The 22,332-nt window shown below is 41.0% G+C and overlaps 1 protein-coding gene across 3 annotated transcripts in view; it reads right to left on the bottom strand.

The window, feature by feature from the left end:
• Nucleotides 1-13,774: 13,774 nt before the first annotated feature.
• IGDCC3 (immunoglobulin superfamily DCC subclass member 3) overlaps nt 13,775-22,332 on the bottom strand; it is a 70,353-nt gene continuing 61,795 nt past the window's right edge. Inside the window, exons 7-14 of one of the 3 annotated variants that reach the window (XM_074294801.1) lie at nt 21,615-21,780; nt 18,932-19,179; nt 18,393-18,557; nt 18,036-18,227; nt 16,690-16,800; nt 16,288-16,426; nt 15,327-15,534; nt 13,775-14,309 (exon numbers count right to left, since the gene is read on the bottom strand). In XM_074294801.1, coding sequence (XP_074150902.1) covers nt 14,142-14,309; nt 15,327-15,534; nt 16,288-16,426; nt 16,690-16,800; nt 18,036-18,227; nt 18,393-18,557; nt 18,932-19,179; nt 21,615-21,780 — 1,397 coding nt within the window. In that variant the 3' untranslated portion in view covers nt 13,775-14,141. The remainder of the gene's footprint in view (nt 14,310-15,326; nt 15,535-16,287; nt 16,427-16,689; nt 16,801-18,035; nt 18,228-18,392; nt 18,558-18,931; nt 19,180-21,614; nt 21,781-22,332) is intronic. The other 2 variants (XM_074294802.1, XM_074294803.1) reach the window with 2 other exon arrangements.

The raw sequence follows: 22,332 nt of genomic DNA, 5'->3' as shown, positions 1-22,332 counted from the left end.
TGCTTTTTCCCCCCTTTTTATATGGATTTTCTTGCATACCATAAAGAACATGGAAATATGTTTAGAAGAATTGCACATGTTTAACCTATATTAAATTGCTTGCTGTCTTGGGGAGAAGGAAAAGGGGAAGAAAGGGAGAACAATTTGGAACATAGGGTTTTGCAAGGATAAATGTTGAAAACTATCTTCACATGTGTTTAGAAAAATAAAATATTATTTTAAAATTTGAAAATGTTATCCATCTCCAGAGAAAGTATTGATGGAGTCTGAATGTAGATTGAAGGAGAATATTTCTAATTATTTAACTTTTGAGGAGGGGGCAGCTAGGTGGTGCAGTGGATAGAGCACCAGCCCTGAATTCATGAGGACCCCAGTTCAAATGTGGTCTCTGACACTATCAAATATCAAAGTGCTGTCTTCTCAATGAAAAGAAGAAAGAAAAAATTTTAAACCTAAAATTATCTTTAAAATTAATGTTAAGATTGTTTTTACATGTAATTGAGAAAAATAAAATAAAAAAACATTCTTTAACAAAACCAGTGCCTAAGGTTCTTCAAGTATCCCGAGAACTTCCAGGATTTAGAAAGGTGAGATGTATATATTTGTCTTCAAAGTCTCAAAGAGCAACTCCTCTTCCCAAGAACCCCGTTTTGGTTTGGAAGGGAAGAATCTAGCAGTTTGGGTAGATGGGAAACCATCCAAAGGCTTCTTGCTAAAGGTGATATATCACAACTGCATTTTGAAGGAAAAGAGGAATTCTATAAAGCAGAGAGGTAAGGTAGGCAGGTAGGAAGTATAGTGGATAGAATGCTGAAGCCAGGAAGATTCATCACCCTGAGTTCAAATCTGATCACAGATACTTCTGTGACTCTGGGAAAGTCACTTAACCCTGTTTATCTCAGTTTCCTCATCTGTAAAATGAACTGGGAAAAAATGATAGACCACTCCAGCATATTTCCCCCCCCCAAAAAAAAAAAAAAAAACCACTCCAAATGGGGTTACAAAGGGTTTGATGTGACTGAAAAATGATATAATACACATAAGGAGGGAGTACATTCTAAGTGGCCAGTACAAAATGCAAAGACTGGAGATTGAGTGTTCTGTGTGGGGGGACGAAGAGCAAGCTAGTTTGACTGGATTGCAAGGTGCAGGAAGGTAATTATTCAATGAAATTGATTGGGACCAGGTTATAAAGAATTTTAAAAACTTAACAGTTTATATTTGAGTCTAAGAGCAAGACAAAAATCATTAGAGTTGATTAAGTAAAGAGTCATATGGTCAAATATGGCCTTAACAAAAATCACATTGGCAACAGTGTGTAGGACAGTCTGAAATAGGGAGAGACTGAGGCTGGGAGGCTGTTGCAATAATCTGGGTGAGAGGAAATAAGGACCTGAACCAAAGGGGTAGCTGTATTTGTTGTGAGAAGAGGTCAAATGTTAAAGACAACAAGAAGTGCCACTTGGTTATCTCTGTGTAAGGTGGGAGGGTGAGGAGTCCAGAATAATGACTAAACTGTGAACCCAAGAAACTGGAAGGAGACTAGTGGATAGTGCCTTCACCAAAAACAGGGAAATGTTCACTACATGTCTACTGACTTCACTTTGGGCAGTCTATCCAGTCACAGACCACAGAAAATGGTCCCCAGCATTTGCAAAAAGGCAAAGGGAACATACACCCCAAGGGAAGATTTGGATCTGGAACCAGCAGCTTTCAGAAACACACTAAAGCCTCATCCCAGTGTATCCCAGCTGAACCCCTTCAAAAAGAAAAGCATCTCACACATTCAGAGCTCCTGCTGTCTTTGTTACTAGTCCCAGTGGGAAGCAGCAGTCAGTCTAAGGATAGAAAGACTTGGATTTGAATCTCTATCTTGATGTTTATCTCCTCTATTATTTTGGATGCATATTTTGACTCAGTTTCCTTTTCTGTAAAATGAGGACTCTAAACTCTCAATTCTAAAATTCTACGACCCGGGCTGCTTTCAGTCTCTAGCTGGAGCGCAGCTCCTCTGTTTCCAAGAGCCCCCTTTTAAAAGCAGTAATGAGATTCACATAGCTATTGATTTTTCCAGGAAAAATATCACCCTTGTTGGTTAAATATTATGTCTAAGGAAGGGTTAGCCTGGGATTCCTTAATAGCTGAAAGAGACTCTGGACACAGTATCATGGATCAGGTCTCTGTGTGTGGTTTCTTATAAAATTAAGAATCTATTAGTGGGATGCAGTCCTGGAGTTTCCCTCATCCAGATCAGTTTTCCTTCCCCTCCCCCTGCTAGCTCTGGAAGAAAGGTCTGTAGCTTCGAATTCCAACAGCTGCCCTCTGAATGAAAATGTGATTTAAATCCCCTTTTTGGATTCCTGACAAATTAAAATTTATCTCTTCTAGAGGAAATGAGAGTGCCTTTCCCTCTTCTTCTTAATGAGTTCTGATGAAGGAAATGAGGGTAGAATAGAAAAACAGAACTAAGATCTGCCACTGAACAGTTCAGAAAAATCTGGCGGTCCCTATTCCTGTGGGAGTAGGGAGGGGGCAGCTGGACACAGTCTGTTTTATTATATAATTAACCTTGACCTCCGTGGATTCAAAGAGAGAGGTTAGATGGAAATAAATCAATAGTCTGGTCCGGTCACTTCAAAGGCTCCCAATTCAGACAAAGGACATTCCAGGCTCTTTCAGTGAATAAATTGAAATAGGATGTATGACTTGGTTTTTCAAAGGTTGGTGCTTTAAAAGGGAAAATTGGCTCTAGGTCACATATTTCTTTAATCAACAGGAAAAGGCAAGATGACTTCCCCAATGTCACATAGCCAGTAACTAAAAGAACTGGGCCTAAAACCCCAGTTCTTCTGAAGCTCTATCCACTGACACTGCCTTTTTTCCAAGACCTCAGCTGGTTGATGAGAAAAAAAAAATCTCGTGGTGCTAAGGTGACTCCCCCCGTAGCATCTCAGCTGGACTAGATGGCCTCTGAGTAAAATGATTGGTATGGGAATAGGATCTGTGATAGGGAACTCTAATTTAAGGAAGTTCCCTGTATCGTGCAGTTACTGTGCAATTCAAAGTCTTATAGAATTACCTAAAGCATGGCTTCAAACTCTTTCTGTGGCATATTGGCTTAGAAAGCCTCAAATTAACAATCTCAGTGTTATATTTTTATTTATTTTGTTAAACATTTCACAATTACATTTTAATCTGGATCTGGCTGAGGTGCTCTGTTCTCGAATACTGAAAAATTAAATGATTTCCTCAGGGGTCACATAGCCAGAGACAGAACTTGAGCCCAGGTTTTTTAGTCTGAGTCCAGCTCTGTACTCCCACTACCATACTCTCTCTAAAACCCATCGCTAAAGAAAGAACAGAGGGAGGTATTACAGCTGTGGGCAGTGTAGAGGACAGTCTTACAGTAACTGTTATCATGCTAGGAGAGGAGGTTAAATCGTGATGTGATAATGGTGATAATGGACATCTTTGCTTTACCCCAGAACTTATCAGAAAGTCCTCTAGTATTTCCACATTACAGATGATACTTGGTTTTTCTTTTAGAGTAAGAGTTCTTAATATTTTTTTTTGTATTATGGATCCCTCTGATAGTTTGGTGAAGTCTAAGGAGCTCTGTTCAGAATAATATTTTTTAAGCATAAAATTAAGCATACAGGATCACAAAGGAAACCAAAAGTAGGTGAAAATAGTTATGTAACTTTTTTCTGCCCCAGGTGAAAGATCCCCTGAAATCTTCTATAGACCCCTGTGGACACAGGTCCTATTTTAGGTAATTTTAACATATTAAGCAAATATCTATCTTGTCCTGTGCATTTTCATTTTTTAAAATAGAAATTTGAGTGTTATATTTAATTAAATTATGTACATGTATCTGTTGGTATAATATGTACTTCATTCTGTACTTCATTCCCTTAGAATAGAAGTTCTTAATCTAGGATCCACAATAAAAATTAAAATAAAAATTTGTTTTATTTTGTTTTTTACTCTTTTTTTCCCTGAGGCAATTGGGGTTAAGTGACTTGCCCAGGGTCACACAGCTAGGAAGTGTTAAGTGTCTGAGACCAAATTTTAACTCAGGTCCTTCTGACTTCAGGGCTGGTGCTCTATCCACTGCACCACCTAAGTGCCCCTATGTTTTTTACTCTTTTGATAACTGCTTTTCCATTATCAAAACTGGTTTCCTTTGTACTTTTGTACTTTGTTTTTATACATTTAATAACACTTTTCTGAGAAAGGATCCCTAGGTTTCAATAGACTCCCAAAGAGGTCCACAAGACACAAAAAGGTTAAGAACCCCTGTGCTAGCTCCTGTAGGATTGGAGAGAAAAAAAAAAGTCACAGTGAGGGACCCTTGAGGGAAGAAGTGGCTATGCTTTGTAATAATACTAACAGCTAAAATTTTACCAATGCTTTAATGTTTGCAAAGTGCCTTATAAATATTATCTCATGTTAATCCGAATAATAACACTGGGAGGTTGGTGCTATTATTATCCTCATGTTGTTGATGGAGAAACTTAGGCAGACAGAGCATTGTTACATAGCTAGTAAATATCTGAGGCTAGATTTAATCTTGGATTCGAGGGTAGCTAGAGTACTGGTCCTGAGTTCAAATGTGACCTCAGACTCTCAAATATTTACCAGCTGTGTGACCCTGGGCAAGTCACTTAAGCTGAATTGTTTCACCAAATAAATAAACTCCGGTCTTCTTGAAAAGTTAAATTTAAAAAAATGGCACAATTAAAAAACAAAACAAAACAAAACAAAAACAAACAAACAAAAAAACTAGGTCTCTCTAATTCATCAGGGTAGAGAATTTCTGGTAGGGAACCTTTTCCACCAATGAAAATCTATGCTCTCTCTGTCATTTTAGTCTTTGAATGTCCTGGGGATACTGAGGTTCAGTAACTGCTTAGAGTCACATAGCCAATAGGTGTCTGAAGTGAATTTTCCTCACTTCAAGATCAGCTCTCTCTCTCGGGGCCCCTCTGTCTCTCTTAAGTAACAATTAAATAACCAAATTAAAAACAACAGGAAGTGTGGCCAGTTGCTTAAGAAGAGTGGTATAGCTAACACAATAGGTCACGCACACACACACACACACACACACACACACACACACACACACACACCCCAGCTCTTCCTCTGCTCAGCTGGCAAAATCATTTTCCTCAAGCTCAGATGTGACCATATCACACACACTCCATCCCTTTCAATAAACACCCGTGGCTCCCTATTTCCTCAAGAATCAACTATCGACTCCTCTGTGTGGCTTCTAAAGCCCTTCACAACCCTTTATATTTTTATAGTCTTTTTACACTTAACTACCCTCTACATATTTTATAATCAAGCAACTGTGGCTTCTTACAGTACCTCCTACACAAAGCTCCATCTCCCAGTCCTGTGCTCTCCCCTCTATTCCTGGTGGGACACTCTCCTTCCTTGTCTGTACTTCTTGCCATATCTGGATTCTTTCAACACTCAACTCAGACCCCACAAGAGGACTTTCCTGGTATCTCTCCATCCCTACCCCTGGCTTGGTGCTTTCTCTCTGAGATGACTTCCCATTACACTGCATTTATCTTATATGTACAGAATAATTTGCACATTGTCACTACATTAGAGACAACAGCTATGTGGTAGAGTGCATGGAGTGGCAGAAGAATTTGAATCAGGAAAACCCGAGCTCAGATCCAGCTTCAGACACTTATTAGCTGTGTGATCCTGAGAAAGTCACTTAACTGTTTGCCTCAGTTTCCTCATCTGTAAAATGAACTAGAGAAGGAAATGGCAAATCATTACGATTATCTTTGCCAAGAAAACTCCAAAAGGAGTCACACCTAACTGAAAATGACTGAGGGACAACAAATCCTTTGGAATGTCAGCTCTTTGAGAGCAGAGACTGTTTTTTGCCCTTGTTTTTTTCCTTAGTGTTTAGCACAGTGCCTAGAGATTAGCGATCATTAATAATGAATACTAACTGGCTATTGAGTAAAGGAGGAGAGAGAGAGAGAGAGAGAGAGAGAGAGAGAGAGAGAGAGAGAGAGAGAGAGAGAGAGAGAGAGAGAGAGAGACAGAGAGACAGAGAGAGACAGAGAGAGACAGAGAAAGAAAGACAGAGAGAGAGAAGGAGGGAGGGAGGGTGAGAAAGAGACAGAGAGAGACAAAGAGATACAGACAGAGACAGAGAAAGAGGGAGGGAGGAGGGAGGGAGGGAGAGAGAGAGAGAGAGAGAGAGAGAGAGAGAGAGAGAGAGAGAGAGAGAGAGAGAGAGAGAGAGAGAACACTCAATATGTTCCTCAGAGTCATCTGGGAAGGACTCCCAGAGGAAATGAGGGCCAAGTCCCTGAGGGACTTAATGGATTTGGATAATTGAGAAAAAAGGGAAGGAATTCCCAGAAAGGGGAAAAGCACAAAACAAAGCATGTAGACTTCACAGATAATCTCCATCACAAAACCTCCCTGACTACTCAAACTTGGATTCATCTCCCGCTCTTAAATATTTGTAGTTTGAACCATATAGTTCTATTTAAACTATTCTGTCTCTGATTTCATATGGATGTATACCTTTTCTCCAGTTAAATAGTAAGTCCTTCAAAACCTGAAAATGTATCCGATAATCCGATAATATAACTCTCAGCACCCAGGACAGGTTTAAGCATATTGCTATGTAAACCATGACAAGTAGAATGACTGGTGGAATCAGCACAAACTTTAGAATAAGAAGAGGTTTTCATAAGTCTTTAAAAGTTGTTTTTATGGTATAAACTGTTCTCCTGGTTCTGGTTTACCCTGATCTGCATCAGTTTATGCAAACTTTCCAAATTTCTCTGAAGAATCCCTTTCACTGACTTAAGAACTATAATCAGAGCAGTAACCAACAATGATTTTAGAGGATTTATGAGAAGTGACAGACTTAGGGTGCAGAATGAGACTTATATTTTTGGAAATGGCTAATGTGGAAATTGATTACTTGATTGTACATATTTAGTTACAAAGGATTTTTTTTTTTAATTTTCCACTTGAGAGGGATGAGATGGAGAGGAAAGAAACACTTTTTAAATTGAAAAAAAATTAATTAGAAGAATCAAAAGAGGTATATTTTAACCATAGTCATGCAAAAAACATAGGCTGGGCATGTTGACACATTTACTCTTGAGAGAGAGAGGCTTAACAGGAAGGAAGTTCTATGTTCATATTCTGTGATCACAGTTCTGTTACTCATTAGCTGTATGACCTTTAATGACTCTTCTTTTCTGAATATCACTTTTTTTTTTCCTTTCTATAAGATCAGGAAGCTCTGAAAGAGCTAACTCTAAAATCTCTTCCAATACTAAGATTATTTAATCTACTGAAACTTGCAATCCCTGATGTCTCCATATGATGGCAGCAGGAGCAACCTCAACATAGTCCCCAGTGACAAAAGTCTCACGGTTTGTGGAGTATTGTAGAGGTCTCTCACTGACCATAGACATCCTTGCTCTCAGAACTTCCCCTCCAGTTTCCTTACATGTGTTTGACCCCATCTTCTCAACAACCTTCTAAGTACAGCATTCCCAGTGAATTCCCCCCCTTCATTCATCCTCTTGTGTCAAAAATCATGGATCTTTTGTGCACCAAAGCCAGAAGAGATCTTGGAGGCCATGAGTCCCAGAGTGAAGTGACTTGCTCAAAATTACACTGCTAATTAATTGCAAAGTCTGAATTCGAACCCAGAACTGGAAGACTCCCATTATGACATTATTATTGCCTTTAATTTATCAGTCAATTCACTGGAGTGGATGGTTCAAATCTTGCCTCGTATGAGCATATACAAGTCATTTCACTTTTCTGAGTCTTAGTTTTCTTGTCTTTAAAATGGGGACAGCACTCAAATCAGGAGATATGAGGTCCTAATGAGATAATGCATGTAAGAGTTTTGTAAAATTTGTTTTAAAAAAGTTTTACAAAGTTTAAAACATTCTATAAACACCAGTTACTGCTATAATTTTTGGCATGGTTTGGATCTTCAGTTTCATCCATGTAGGAGAATTCTCAATGTAGAAAAGCTTGTCCTCCACAGATTGACAGCTTATCTGTAATATAGCTTTACAGAGTGACGTGGGGACAGCAAGCCTCTAAGACAAATAATTCACAGATAGTGGCACAGTTAACAGGCATCAGAGGCAGGGCTGACCCCCTTTATAAGTATAATTCTTTTGTCTCTCTTCTATCTACCATTTTGGGGATTTTTTTCTATTTCTTGCTGGTCTTCTGCTTTTGTGCAATTGTTCTCTGGTTTCTGTACACAGCTTCTCTAACACAGGTGGGATCAGGGTAGCAGAGATGACTCAGAAGAGAAATGTGCACAGAGCCAGGTCTGCTGCCTTAGGGCAGTATCCTTGTTTTGGGGTAGGACCTCCTTGAAGAACAAAGGATCCCAGATGCTGGATGTGTCACTCTGGGAGAGTAAACGCTCTGTGATGATATGGTGATAGTAATCATCAGCTATGCTAAAAATGATTGATAGTAGTATGATGGTGGAGTGATATAACCAGGGACACATAGCTTCCACAAATCTCTGAGAATGGATTTCAACCCAAATTTTCCTAACTCCAAGTCCAGCATTCAATCCACTCTCCCACTTGGTCACCAATGGGCTAAAGGGAGGTACCTGGTCCCTGTGGTGTCTTTGAGTGTGACAGTCAGGCAATAGTGGCAAATCCATAGACCCACACACAAGTACATAGAGGAAAACTTGAAGCTCATGGGACCAATTACAACAAACTAACCTTACTTCAGGAGCATAAGACCAGAAAGAAGAAAAGGAAATTGAAGTGCATTGTATAGGTTAGACTTAAGTTTTGTACAAATCAGGCTTGGGGGTAGGGTGGGAGAAGGGAGAACTAATATTGTAATTTATCTAATATGTTCGTGGGTTTTTATGGGCTTTAATGCCTACTCCCAATTGAGTTTATAAATTGCTCCTAATGCAGTATTATGAAATAAATGTGAGAGAATGACAAGATCACTGAGTCTTAGAGCTGAAAAGGACTTCAGAAATCACCTGATTTAACCCCCTTTTTAATGTAGCAATTTCTTTTATAGTATGGTCATCCAGATTCTGCTTTCACACCTCAGTGAAGGAGAACTTACTACCTGAAAAGTCCAGTATGATGGATGGTTCTAGTTCTTAAGAAATTCTTCCTTATATTAAGGAACACAATATCTATCTCCTTGCTAACTTCCATGTCTCAAACATAGTTCTGCTCTCTGGAGTCAACTTATCTACTTCCTCTTGTATATAAAAATCCTTCTGATATGTGAAGATAACAATCATCTTCCCAGATTTTGTCTTCTCCAGGTTAAACATCCTCAGTTTCTTCAACCTATTTTTATGTGATACTAGAACTTCTGACCATCCTGATAATCTTCCTCTGGACAGATTTCCAGTTATTCAATGTTACTTTTAAAATGTGGGGCCTAGCAGCAGTGTTACTACTGGGCTTATATCCCAACAAGATCTTAAAGAAGGGAAAGGGACCTATATGTGCAAGAATGTTTGTGGCAGCCCTCTTTGTAGTGGTCAGAAACTGGAAACTAAATGAATGCCCATCAATTGGAGAATGGCTGAATAAATTGTGGTATATGAATATTATGGAATATTATTGTTCTGTAAGAAATGACCAAAAAGATGATTTCAGAAAGGCCTGGAGAGACTTACATGAACTGATGCTGAGTGAAATGAGAAGATCAGGAGATCATTATATACTTCAACAACAAAACTATACAATGATCAATTCTGATGGGCGTGGCCCTCTCCAACAATGAGATGAACCAAATCAGTTCCAATAGAGCAGTAATGAACTGAACCAGCTACACCCAGCAAAAGAACTCTGGGAGATGACTATGAACCACTACACAGAATTCCCAATCCCTCTAATTTTGTCTTCCTGCATTTTTGATTTCCTTCACAGGCTAAATGTACACTATTTCAAAGTCCGATTCTTTTTGTACAGCAAAATAACTGTATGGACATATATACATATATTGTATTTAATTTATACTTTAACATATTTAATATGTATTGGTCAACCTGCCATCTGGGCGGGGGGAAGGAGGGAAAAAAATTAGAACAAAAGGTTTGGCATTTGTCAATGTTGTAAAATTACCCATGCATATATCTGGTAAATAAAAACCATTAATTAAAAAAAAAAATGTGGGGGCTAGAACTGAACTCAGTACTCTAGATGTGATCTGAGTTGCTCAGAGATAAGAACATGACTGTTGCTTTTTATAATTTTGACACTATACTTCCATTAAAGTAACCTAAGATGGGGTTAGCTTTTGTAAACAGCTGCCTCCCATATTGGTTCATAGTAAGTTTGTGGTCTACTAATCACCTCCCTTCCCCACTCTACCCCCAAGGACTTTTCACGTGTTTGGCTACTAATCCAGGTATCTAAAATGCTCTACTTGAATCATTACTATCCTGTTCTCCACCCTTCACCTAGGGAAAAAGACAGGGAAGAGGAAGATAGAAAAAAGGAGAATGAAGGCCCCTGAAAGTTGATCTTGGCCCTTGTTTGGAGAGAGTTGGTTCAGAGGGTAGAGTTTAAAGAGGCAGCAGGAGAGATTTTCTGAGGCACTTGGTTTCTGGGTAATGAGAATGATTCTGTTCCATATCTGAAGGGAGACAAATTTTTGTAACAGAGAAATTGAGAATTGGAATTTGGGGCTATCGGAACTATCATAATGTGGGGCAACAAATCTAACAGATGTCCAGAAGCTGGACATCCATGAAAGAACAAAGAAGAGATCAGGGATAAAATCAAATGAGTTGGACATGAAATCCTTGTGTCTACATAGTAATCAAGAGTGGAACCAAATAGCCTTCAATAGAACCATAACCCTGAGGGGTACAGACCAAGCCAGGATGGGCTTAATCTAGTGGAGAAAACTCAAATGAAGAAGCCAGAGATCAAAACCTCATAAAAACCCTATGAATACCAAATGAGGACATGATAGAGATCAGTGGAGAGGTGACAGCAGTTCTGCTGATTTTTTCTAGTCTTTGGCTTCCTTTAGACAAGATGCTGGAATAATTATGCCAATTATTCCCAAGTACACAGCTTAAAGGAAACATCTTACAGCTAAGCTAAAATTGGACACTGGGCAGAGCTTATAATCTTGCCCAGTCAATTAGCTCCATTCCAACTAGGAAAGTTTAGAACAGGAAGACTACAGCAAAAACAAAACAAAACAAAACAAAAAACTATTGTGATTCCACAGGGTATAGAAGAAAACGTACTAAATTCACTACTAGGCACATGCATGGCGGAATTAATACCATATGTACCAAGATGTTCATAAGAACAATTTTCATACTAGCAAAAAACTGGGAACAAAGTGAGGGTCCTTATTATGGGTAATACCCGAACAAACTGTGGTATGTGAACATAATGTGATATTATTGCAAAGGTAAGAAATTCATAGAAACATGGGGAAACATAGTGGTAATGATCAAAGAAAGCTAAACCAAAAGAAAAATCTATAGATTTCAATAATGTAAATAAAAACAATGCCAGAAGATGTGGCACCAAATGAAATGTAAGAAATAATCTTGGTTCCAGATAATTGGATCTGGAACATATTTCTCTCCTCTAGGTAAAGAGGGAGTGACCTATGGGAATAGAATGTTGTACACATAGTTCCTGGGTCAGTTGTGGGTTTAAAAAAAAACAAAACAAAACTATTCTGTTATTTGAGAGGAGAATATGAGAGTTAAAAAACATTTTCTTTAAAAAGATGCCATAGGCAGGCATTCTTCTTAAACCATCCCAAATATATCTCAGCATTGCAACTTTCAACCCACAACTTCCACCCTCTCCACCATTGACCATGCTCAGTAAGCCATATACACCAGTAATCACTTTGGCAACAGGACTTTATTCAGTCAGACAGAGCAGACAGCAAGAAATTCCTAGGTAGCCCAGGGCTTCAGCTCCCCCTTCCTTCTCTCCCTACTCCCTCTCTAGGACCCCCTCTTTCTGCTCTATCACCCCAGGAAGGATAGAAACAGGGACTGGAAGTGGAAGGAAAGATAAGAATTTTTGTGATGAAAGAAGTGGTCTCCATTGGACCCAACCCTTCCAACCTCCTTGACTGCTGGTAAATGAGACCAGGATGCTCTGAGAACCTCTGTTTGCCAACAGAGCATCTGGGAAAGAGGAACATTTTTGTCACTACATTACCCATTGAAACCCCATGGACACACAACCCTACTGCTATTACAACATCACAATGCTTTAACCTAATTAGCTAATAAAGGAAAGGGGTAATTGGAAGGCAGGACCCTAAGAGTCTAATCTCTCATATTTGAGGGGTACATTTTAAAGGGATGGGGTTGCTCTTTTTGCTATTAAAATGTTTCTGTGCTTAATCAAAAATAGTTATATTGTTTCTTCTCATTTCTGTTCATTGAATAATCACAAAATCAAACAAAACCCAAACAGACCATGAATATTCAAACCTTGAACATGCCATCATTTAAAAATAGCTTCAGCCTGATATCTGACAATGGAGACCATGCCCAGGAGTGGTATGAAGTGGGTAGGACTAGTTGGTGTCCCAGGGGTCTTTGCCTGGACATTAACATACACACACACACACACACACTCATCACAATCATAGTACATTCTAGGGTGTCTACTCCGTCTACCTCCAATCACTTGGGATCTATGCCTGAATAGGAGTAAATGGAGATGGGAGAGCTGGACCACTGGAGGGAGCTGAGCTAGTGAGAAACTTGTAGGAATAAGGTAGAAGGGGGACTAGGATTGGGCATGGGGTGAGTTGGTTAGGGGATGAGATAGAGGTCAGTGGGGGTAAATTAAGGGATAGGATAGATGTGAAATTGGAATGGAATGGAGGTGAATGGAGGGGGTGAGTCTGGAAACTAGATGAAAGAGAAAGGGGAGTATCTAGGAGTGGGAACAAGGAAGGATGACTTCAAGAGTGGGAGATGGTTCATTTGGGGGAAGGGGATAACCATGAGAAGGGGTCACCAGGGTTTCAGGTCCATGTTTTACTTTTTAAAATTCTTTCTTTAAAAAAGTTGTTTTTATGAAAGGACAGGGGTAGAATAAGGAAGGGGGAGAAAAGGGATAGGGTTTCCATGGGATAGGCAACTCTATCCTTTCTCCTCTCACAGTAGATCAAGGGGCCATCTTTAATAAGAATGGCTCGATTGGAGACAGAAGAAAGGAGAAGGAAGACCAAAGGAAGAGAATAGGAGGCCCAGTGACACAAACAAGTGACCTGGAGTGAACCTTGAGGTAGAAAAAGTTTTGCTTTTGCGCCTAGAAGTGCTTTTTTTTTTTTTTTTTCTTTTTCTCTTTACATCTGGACTAAACAAGGCCCTGGAGCTCGGGGGCCCAAAGTCAGGACCTGAGGTAGGATAGAGCAAGGACCAAGCTCCTATAGGGCTCTAGGGGATCAGAGGGGTGGGTCCTTGGACCTCCCCTCCCCCAAGGACATTCATTTCGGCTGAGGTAGGTGCTGAGGTGCCTCTGACGCTTTGTAGTCAAGAGTCAAAACAGCCAAAAAAACCATCCTGAGAAAAGAGGAAGTGAACAGAGCCACTTGGCCAGGGTGGGACGGAGTCAACTGGAAGAACAACAGTATAAAAGGGACCCGGCCAGGGCCAAGGATGAAGAGGGAAGAAGGAGAATATTTTTAGAGTCAATTTGGAAAGATTCACCTTCCTTTCTCTTTCTCTCTCTCTCTCTCTCTCTTTTTTTTTTTTTTTTTTTTTTTAAAGAAAATTAATCTCGAGTCATGAAAAGTATCAGGGAGCTGGCTACAAGGATCACCAAGGGAGACTCCTCCACATTACTCCCATGGAAGCATCTCTTGCAAGAGGATCAGGCCTTAATGACCTGAAGGGAAAAAAAAGAATATATTCCCTAGCCGTGACTTTAGCCCAGATGAGCACTAGGAGAATGCCCTTGGAGGCTCTGATCAGACATAGCTTGATAGAAGAAATCTTTTCTTTGACCTGAGATTTAAAAAGTCACCATTCGGAGCCCAACAGACATTGGCTATTGTCCAAATGTGGCCAGCTGGGGCATCTTGGAGAGACTATGGTAAGTCTTGGCAAACTATCCTTCATTGGTGGGACTGGGGCTGAGCACTTCATCCTGTTGGGGTGGGATGCCTGCAGCCAGACAGGACATCTCAGTTATCTGTTCTTCCAGTATGCTGAGCTCATCAGGTGGGAGAGTGGAAATCTGGGTCTCATCACCTGGGGCTGGGGATCCAGGCTCCAGCTAAGGGAAGAGAGAAAAGGCACTATTAGGAACACCACGTCCCCACCAATCCCAGCCTTCCATTGGGAGGCTGAAGTTCACCAAGACTGAGTGCTTGGGCTTTAATGAATGTATGGTATAGTAGAAGCAAGTGCCTCAGAATGGTCTTCCCCTCCCCTGCTCCTACCATCTGGTGCCCAACAAGCACTAGGAGGACTGGAGGAGCAGACACTGAGGAAGCCTTATCCCAACTTTCCTGCCAATGTCCCCTTCCTTTCCAATTGATATCTGACATTTCTACCACTCCTCATCCTTCCCACTTCCCAACAAGTCCCACAGCCCATAAGAAGAAATTCTGAGCCCATTCTCTTCCCAACAATCATTGGCTGGGCCCTCCAGATGCTATTGTTCTTCCTATCACCAAAGGAGAGGATATAGCTGCTCCCAATTCTTAGATAAACAGACTTACAAATCAGAATCCTTTAGTAAGGTGGAAGACAACCAAGAGTCACCATCTGCTCTGCCATTGCACCCTAAAATCTGCTGAGATACTCTCAGGGCTCATCTGCTCTTCCCTTTGGCTCACTGGATCTTTTCATTTACCCTGAAGCTAAACCTTCTTGTATCTGTTGTCTGTCCCAATTAGAAAGTGAACTCTCTGAGAGCAGAAACTTTTATTTTTCTATTGATATCCCTAGTATTTAGTACAATGCTTTGTACACAATAAATATTTAATAAATTTTTTTTCTTTTATTCATTGTTACATGACCCCAGGTTATTGATTTATCTTTTCTGGATTTCATTTGCCTGATATGAAGACCAAGGAGTAATTATTCACCATGGGGGTCAGTGCCTAAAAGGAATCTGGGCAAGGGAGAAGCCTGAGGGACTGTAGTTGAGGTTTGAGATTAGCACTACAAATGGTGAGCCTACATCAGTTGGTCACAAGTGAATCCAGGGTATTAATCCTTCTGCATGTAACATCATGTTCAATGTCTAGTAAGTTGACACTGATACTTTGTTTCCCTGATGACTTACCACAAGCCTGCTACCCTGCTGCCCTGAACCCAGAGAGAGTGGGAATAGCTGCTCCAGCTCGTTCAAATCCAATTGCTTCTCGTCCCCATTGAGCCGGCCTCGGTCCCCTTGGCCCATTCCATTCAGAGCCAGAATGCCTAGGTCCCTCTGGTTCCGGGGCTCCTGGGGAGGGGACAGTTGATCTTCTACATCCTTACAGTGGAGGAGCCTATGGTGAGAGACAAACACAATTCAATTCAAGTCTCTCATATTAAGCATCTGTTATGTGCCAGGACGTGGGCTAGAGATAAAGTTAAAAAACAAACAACAACAAACAACAACAACAACAAAAACAAAACAGAAACAAAACACCTGCCCCTCAAGAAGCTTACATCCCACTGGAAGATATACTACAGAGTCAGAGAACAAGAAGGGAGACATATTGAGACAAAGCTGTAGAGAAGGGAAAGAGGAGAGAGAGAATTATAGAAACAGTGATTTTTAAAAGTTGATAGAAAAAATGAGAAAAGGAAAAAATGAAAGAATGAATGAAGTTCATAAGGAATGACTGATGAGAGAAGGGGAGGGACACTTCAGGAGAAACTTTAGGTGATGTAAAAAGAGTAATAAAATTTTATTTCTTAAAAAAAGTGAATGAGACATATTAAATGAAAAAGAAATAATTAGAAAGGTTAAAAACAGATGATTGAAGGAGAGATGGTGAACAAGCTAGATACATAAAGTGACTCGACAGAACCTCTGTCCATCAGTCTCTGCCTATCTTCTACCTAATCTGATCTTTACTCTACCCCAGGCTGGGTGTTCCTCCCATTCCTATGGCTAGAAGGGTAAAGATTCTCTGCTAGAAGGATTCCCTAGCAGCACGAGACAGAAAACTTTCTCCTCTAATAACCCTCCTGATCCTTCCCATCTCTCTTTTATTCTCTTCTCCCTCCCTATCCCTGGCCCAAACTGGCCCTACCTGCCCCTGTAGCCAAACATAAGGAAGAGGACACAAAATATGATGCAGGTGACTCCGATGTGGATGCCAATGATGATGCCTGTGGCAGAGGTCTTATTACTTGTCTCATCTTTCCGGCAGTCACAGGGGGGGCTCAGTGCTAAAACAAGAATAGACCAGGTTAGGGGGGCTACAGTTGACTCAGCCTGTAGGATCTCTCTGCTTCTTTCCCAATCCTCCCTCCCTGATATACTCATAATTTCAACTATTAGTCTGGGCAGAACTGGGAGCCAAATGGAACTCCAGTCAACTCTGGACCCCTGGCTCGGAACCCCAAGTTTTAATTCTCTATGATGCCGAATCTCCCCAGACCTCCCATACTTCCCTGCCCATGTGTCTCTCTCTTGTTCTCTCTTTGTTTACCTTTACCTGTCCTCTCAGAGGCTCCCCTCAGAGACACAAATCGGACAGTAGCATTGCCATCCCCATGTTGGTTGTAAGCCAGGAGCTTTACCTCATACACTTCAGTTGGATCTGTGGGCAAGAAGAAAGAAGCTCCTTAGAACAGACATGGGGACTAAACTGATCTGTCTCCTTAAGGGTAGAGGACTCTGGATGTGATCTGGGAAACCAGAGACCTCCATTTAGGAAGGAATGACAGGAGTGATTGATAGCCTACTTATAGCTACTACCAGATTGATCTTGCTGGTGTACAAATCACCACAGGTCACTCCTCTCCTCCAAACCTCTCACTTGTTCTCTATCGCTTTCTGAATTCTGCTTTGTAGTGTGACATTCAAAGCCCTCCACAACCTAGTGTTACCTTACCTCTCCAGATTCATCTCATTAATAACCTCCATGACATCTATATTCTAGCTACACTCTATAACACTTTCTGTCTCCTGAACAAGTTCTCTATTTTCCAGGCTTTGTTTTGTGTTTACTGTGCCTAAAATACATTTTATTCCTCCCTCACCTGCTGAATTCCTACCTGCCTCAACTCAAAAGCCCAATTTAAATGTTACCTTCTTCAATCCTGCCATTGGTAATGATCTCCCACAGACTTCTGTTTGCATAATAATATTTAGCATATACTTGAATATATTATGCTTATCTATATTTTTATCATCACCTATTATTACTAGACTATAAATTAATTTAAAGTTTAAATCTTCCTCATAGGGACAAGTGGGTAGCACAATGGAAAGAGCTTGGAATCAGGAAGATTCATCATCATGAGTTCAAATCTGGCCTCAGTTATATGACTCTGGGCAAGCCACTTAAACATGGTTTGCCTCTATTTTCTCATCTGTAAAATGAGTTGAAGAAGGAAATGGCAAAGCATTCTAGTATCTTTACCAAGACAACTCCAAATGAAGTCATGAAGAGTTGGATGCTATTAAAAATATTCCTTATGTCTTTTATTATGTAAATCTTAGTAAATATTTGTTACTGAATGAAGGCTTGGGGTAAAGTGACCTCCAACCATGACATTCTACCCCTTTCCCACTCTATCAGCCTTCAGCAATCCTCCCAAACTACTCCTTATTTATCATATGGACCATTAGTTGGTCTCTCACCAGCCCCATCAGTCACCATATGCTGGCTTAGTGCTTCTTTATTAGCCACACTTATACACACCTCCATCAGCACTGTGTTCCAGGACTCTTACCCACATCACTGACCCATCAACAATCTCGTACATCCTGCTGCCCGACAGGGTCATGAGTAAGCACACCCAGGAGGTGATGAGACCCTGGATCCCTTACCCAGCTGGGTGATGTTGTAGGCTGTGAGAGTTCCTGGAAGTACAATGGGGCTGGTGAAGAGTGCCTGGCTTGCTGGGCGATAAAAAAGCTTGAAGCCGCCATCCCGCTGTGTCAGCTTGGGGGGCTGCTCCCAAAGTAACTGGACAGAGGAGCTACTCAGAACCCTGATGGAGAGTGGTGGCGGAGCAGGAACTGGAGAAGAAGAGGTGGGTTTAGAAAGAGATAGAGCATGAACAAAGCCACCAGCTCTTAGCACCTTCCTCTGCTGCCCCTGAGATGCAGATTACTCCCTTCGTCACCCCTTCTGGTTTTAGGATTCTCCCAATGCCTCCCTTCCCCTTAACCCCCAGATCTTACCCTCTCCTAAAGTGCTGGCCAGGGTAGGGACAGAGGCCAAGCTGGCTCCTCGGGGAGTATAGGCCTTGATGTAGAAGCTATAGCTTGTTGAAGGTTCCAGGTCACTCACCAGCTGTTGGAAAGTACTCTTGCTAACAGCTTCTTGATATTCCAGCTCAGGGGGGTCTGAGTAATGGGAAGAAAAGGGGGAAGAATGTGAGTTCAAAGGGAGGCTTTGGGGTAAGGAGCCCCCAAGTTTTGGGAAGAGAGGAAGACTCAAAGAGCAGTATTCAAAGATACTTTAGGGAGGAAGTAGAAACTGAGAACATGAGAGGAGGGGAGAATCAATATTGTGAAGGGGAACTAGGAGAGGGTAGCCAAGAAAGAGAGAGAAAGCCAGTGTGGGAGCTGTAAGAGTATAGGAATGTGAAGAGGGAAGACTAGTTACTTAGCTCGGTGCCTGGCTGGGGGTGGGGAAGGAGAGCCCAAAAATAATGGAGTAAAGATAAGAAGAAGGAGACAGGGAGACTGAAGTTGAGGGATGCCCCCTCCAGCCCCACCTGCTGCCTTGCGGATGTGTAGGACATAGCCAATGATCTCCTTGGTATTCAGCAGAGGCTCACTCCAGGACACTCGGACAGAAGTGGCAGACACAGAGACTGCACGGACATCCCGGGGAGGGCCTGGGAGTCCCTCAGCCCACAGCACAGTCAGCCGGGCGCTGGCCTGGGAGGACCCAGCACTGTTCTCTGCCACACACTGGTAGATGGCCTCATCTTCAGGGCCAATCCCCGAAATAGTCAGTGTGCTGGAAGAAAGTGGAGAGAGTGGATAACAGCAACTGAATGGAGATTCAGCCCGTTTTTCTGTATAGATACCACCTGGAACTTTCCAAAACGGTTTTTATATTTATGTTGTTGTCTTGGAAGAACAAAACTTGTGATTTCTTCCATCTGGGGGGCTTCCAGGAGTAAAACCTCACCCAACATACAGGTCAGTTTTTCATCTTAACTTATAACCTTGGCACTTAAATAAATTGTACGGTTTTGAACTCAGGGCTTCCAGACTCTAAGGCTAGCACTCCATTAACAAATGTCATGTCTTTTTCTGTTAGCTCTCACAGAATTCCTATGGGCAGAGAGCTGTCATTAACTCCATTTGCTTCAGATGAAGAAACTGAAGCTGAGACTAAAGCTAAGTCTACCAAACTGTCAAGACCAGAACTCATTCTTCTGGTTCTTCAGAATGGTCTCTTTTGATCTTACCCATTGCTGTGCACAGTTCTCTGCTCTGGTTAAATGAAGACACAACCTTACATGTGAAAGTAAGATAAGATGAACAATTCTCCATATATGCTGAGGCGTCCCTACATCGGTGATTACAAACAGTTCACCACTGTCCTCCCTTTCCCATTTTATCCCTATATTATCTCCTACTCTTCCTCCATTCCTCCCTTTCATCTTTCCTTCCTTTCTTCTTTTCTTTCCTCCCTTCCTCCTTGCTTTTCTATCTCCCTATCTATATCATGTATGGTCAGATATGCTCCAGCTCCCCCTGAGATATCTGATAAGACTCATCTTGTGGATTTCCTAAACAAGGTATGAATTCCCTAGGAATTTTGATCTGGCACTGACCCAACTTCATGGCTCATTCACTCACCTAAGTTGTGATTTTTGAATGCGGCTTTTAAGAGGGCAGGGGAAGTGATGTTAGATAGCACAATGGATAAAATACTATATCTGGACTCAGAAAGACCATAATTCAAATCTGGCTTCAGACATTTGCTAGCTGTGTGCTCCTGGACAAGTCACCAAACTCTCTTTGCCTCAGGTCCTTTTAAAAAATGGGGTAATAATAGCATCTGCCTCCTAGAGTTATTGTGAAGATAAAATGAGATAATATTTGTAAAGTACTTGACGCATTGCCTAGGACAGACTAAGTGCTATATAAATGTTACCAATGTTATTATTACTACATTTTAAAAACTAGAGCCTAAAAGTGAAGGTTATTTTTTTTCTATAGGAATCCTGAATTCATTCTTCTTACAGGAAAAAAAAAACAGTGAAGTCCAATGGAAAAGAAAGAGGAGTTGTCTCGGTTATTTTACAGGCTCAGGTACCAGTTCTTTGCATTTTTCTTAGAATAAAACTTGCCCTGTCTTGGATGTTTTGTTAACTTTAGGGCCTGCATGGAGGAATACAGAGAGGGTTGGAGAGACTTAAATCAGCTGAGTGAAATGAGCAGAACCAGAAGATCACTGTTACTTCAACAACGATACTGTTGAGGATGTATTCTGATGGAAGTGGAAATCTCAACATAAAGAAGATCCAAATCACTTCCAGTTGATCAATGATGGACAGAGGTAGATACACCCAGAGAAGAAACACTGGGAGGGGAATGTAAATTGTTAGCACTAATATCTGTTGCCCAGGTTGCATGTACCTTCGGATTTAATGTTTATTGTGCAACAAGAAAATGATATTCACACACATGTATTGTACTTAGACTATATTGTAACACATGTAAAATGTATGGTATTGCCTGTCGTCGGGGGGAGGGAATAAGGGAGGGGGGGTAATTTGGAAAAATGAATACAAGGGATAATATTATAAAATATATATATATATATATAATAAAAAAAATTAAAAAAAAAAAAAAAATTATCCCTCTTTCCCCAAATAAATTCTTAATGGGAGCATGAACCAAAGATATTTATAAATTAATATAAAATAATAATTCATTATTCATAATAAATTATGATATTTATTTAGGAACCAACCCTTCAGCATATGAATTCAGGTCCATATGAATCCAGACTTTTGAACCACAGATTGCATATATGTTTTCTGTGCAAATTGGACTTTGTATGTAAAATCATACATTTAAATGCACCAGGAATGGTATATGGTGGACCTGTGATAATTATTTCAGAAAAGCCAAGAATCCTTTTGTAAAATGAAATTATCCCCTGAGCTTCTCTCACTTCACCATCTATGCAAGTTTCCAAATACTGTATGGGATTTGCTTAGAGTCCCATCTGTTAGACACCTAACACTTCCTAGCTGTGTGAACCTGGGCAAGTCACTTAATCCCAACTGCCTCAGGAAAAAAAAAAAAAAAGATTATCAAGAGTTCCATCTATATTCATGAAGCTACCACTTACTCTAGGACACCTTTTTGGATCTGCCACTCCCACCTCTATCACTCAAATACTCATCTTTCTGTTCTGAACAGAGCTAGTACCTGTTATTGTTCCTGAAACGAACATGGCCTCCAGGGCCCAGGACTTGTCCATTCTTTAGCCATGTAACATGGGGGGGTGGTTCTCCCTGGGCCTGGCAGGTAAACATTGCTGTGGTTCCAGCTGGGCGAGAGATGGACTGGGGATGCTGGATGAACTCCGCAGGAGCTGGTGGGAAGCAGAGACAAGCATTTGGAAGAGAAAAGGTAAAGATGGGGAAAGAGGGGGTTGGTAAGAGGTAAGAGATTGGGAAGTTTAGGAGCCATGTGCAAAATCTGGGAACATCCTGACTGGACCTTCTTCAGGCATATATGAGAGATGCTTCCACTTTAATGGCAATGCCTGACATTTCTATCCGAAAACGATCAAGCTGAGCTCCCCATTTGAAAATTGTTAAATAAATAAATGTGCTAATAGGTTTGGCTGTTCCTTGCAGGCTATAATGACTTGGAAGATGGATGGGCCATGAGCACCACCCCCTGCTCCCGCCTGCCTGCATTCCACTTCCCACCAATCCTGAGGCAGAAGGCTCCATTAACACTCCACAAATGAAACGCTCCGTCACTTTCATTTAGACAGATTAGTAGCACATGGAATGCTAAACAAGCCAGCATTTAAGTCACTAATTTTCTCTTTACCCCCATCCCCTACCCACAGCTCTCACGAGGAAACAACCAAGGATTAACCCTGAAAACTGAAATATGGGCCCAAATGCTGGAG

Source organism: Sminthopsis crassicaudata, chromosome 2, assembly GCF_048593235.1.
Source record: "Sminthopsis crassicaudata isolate SCR6 chromosome 2, ASM4859323v1, whole genome shotgun sequence".
Lineage (NCBI taxonomy): Eukaryota > Metazoa > Chordata > Mammalia > Dasyuromorphia > Dasyuridae > Sminthopsis > Sminthopsis crassicaudata.
The sequence above is the reverse complement of the archived record's forward strand: the minus strand, read 5'-3'. Positions and strand labels throughout refer to the sequence as shown.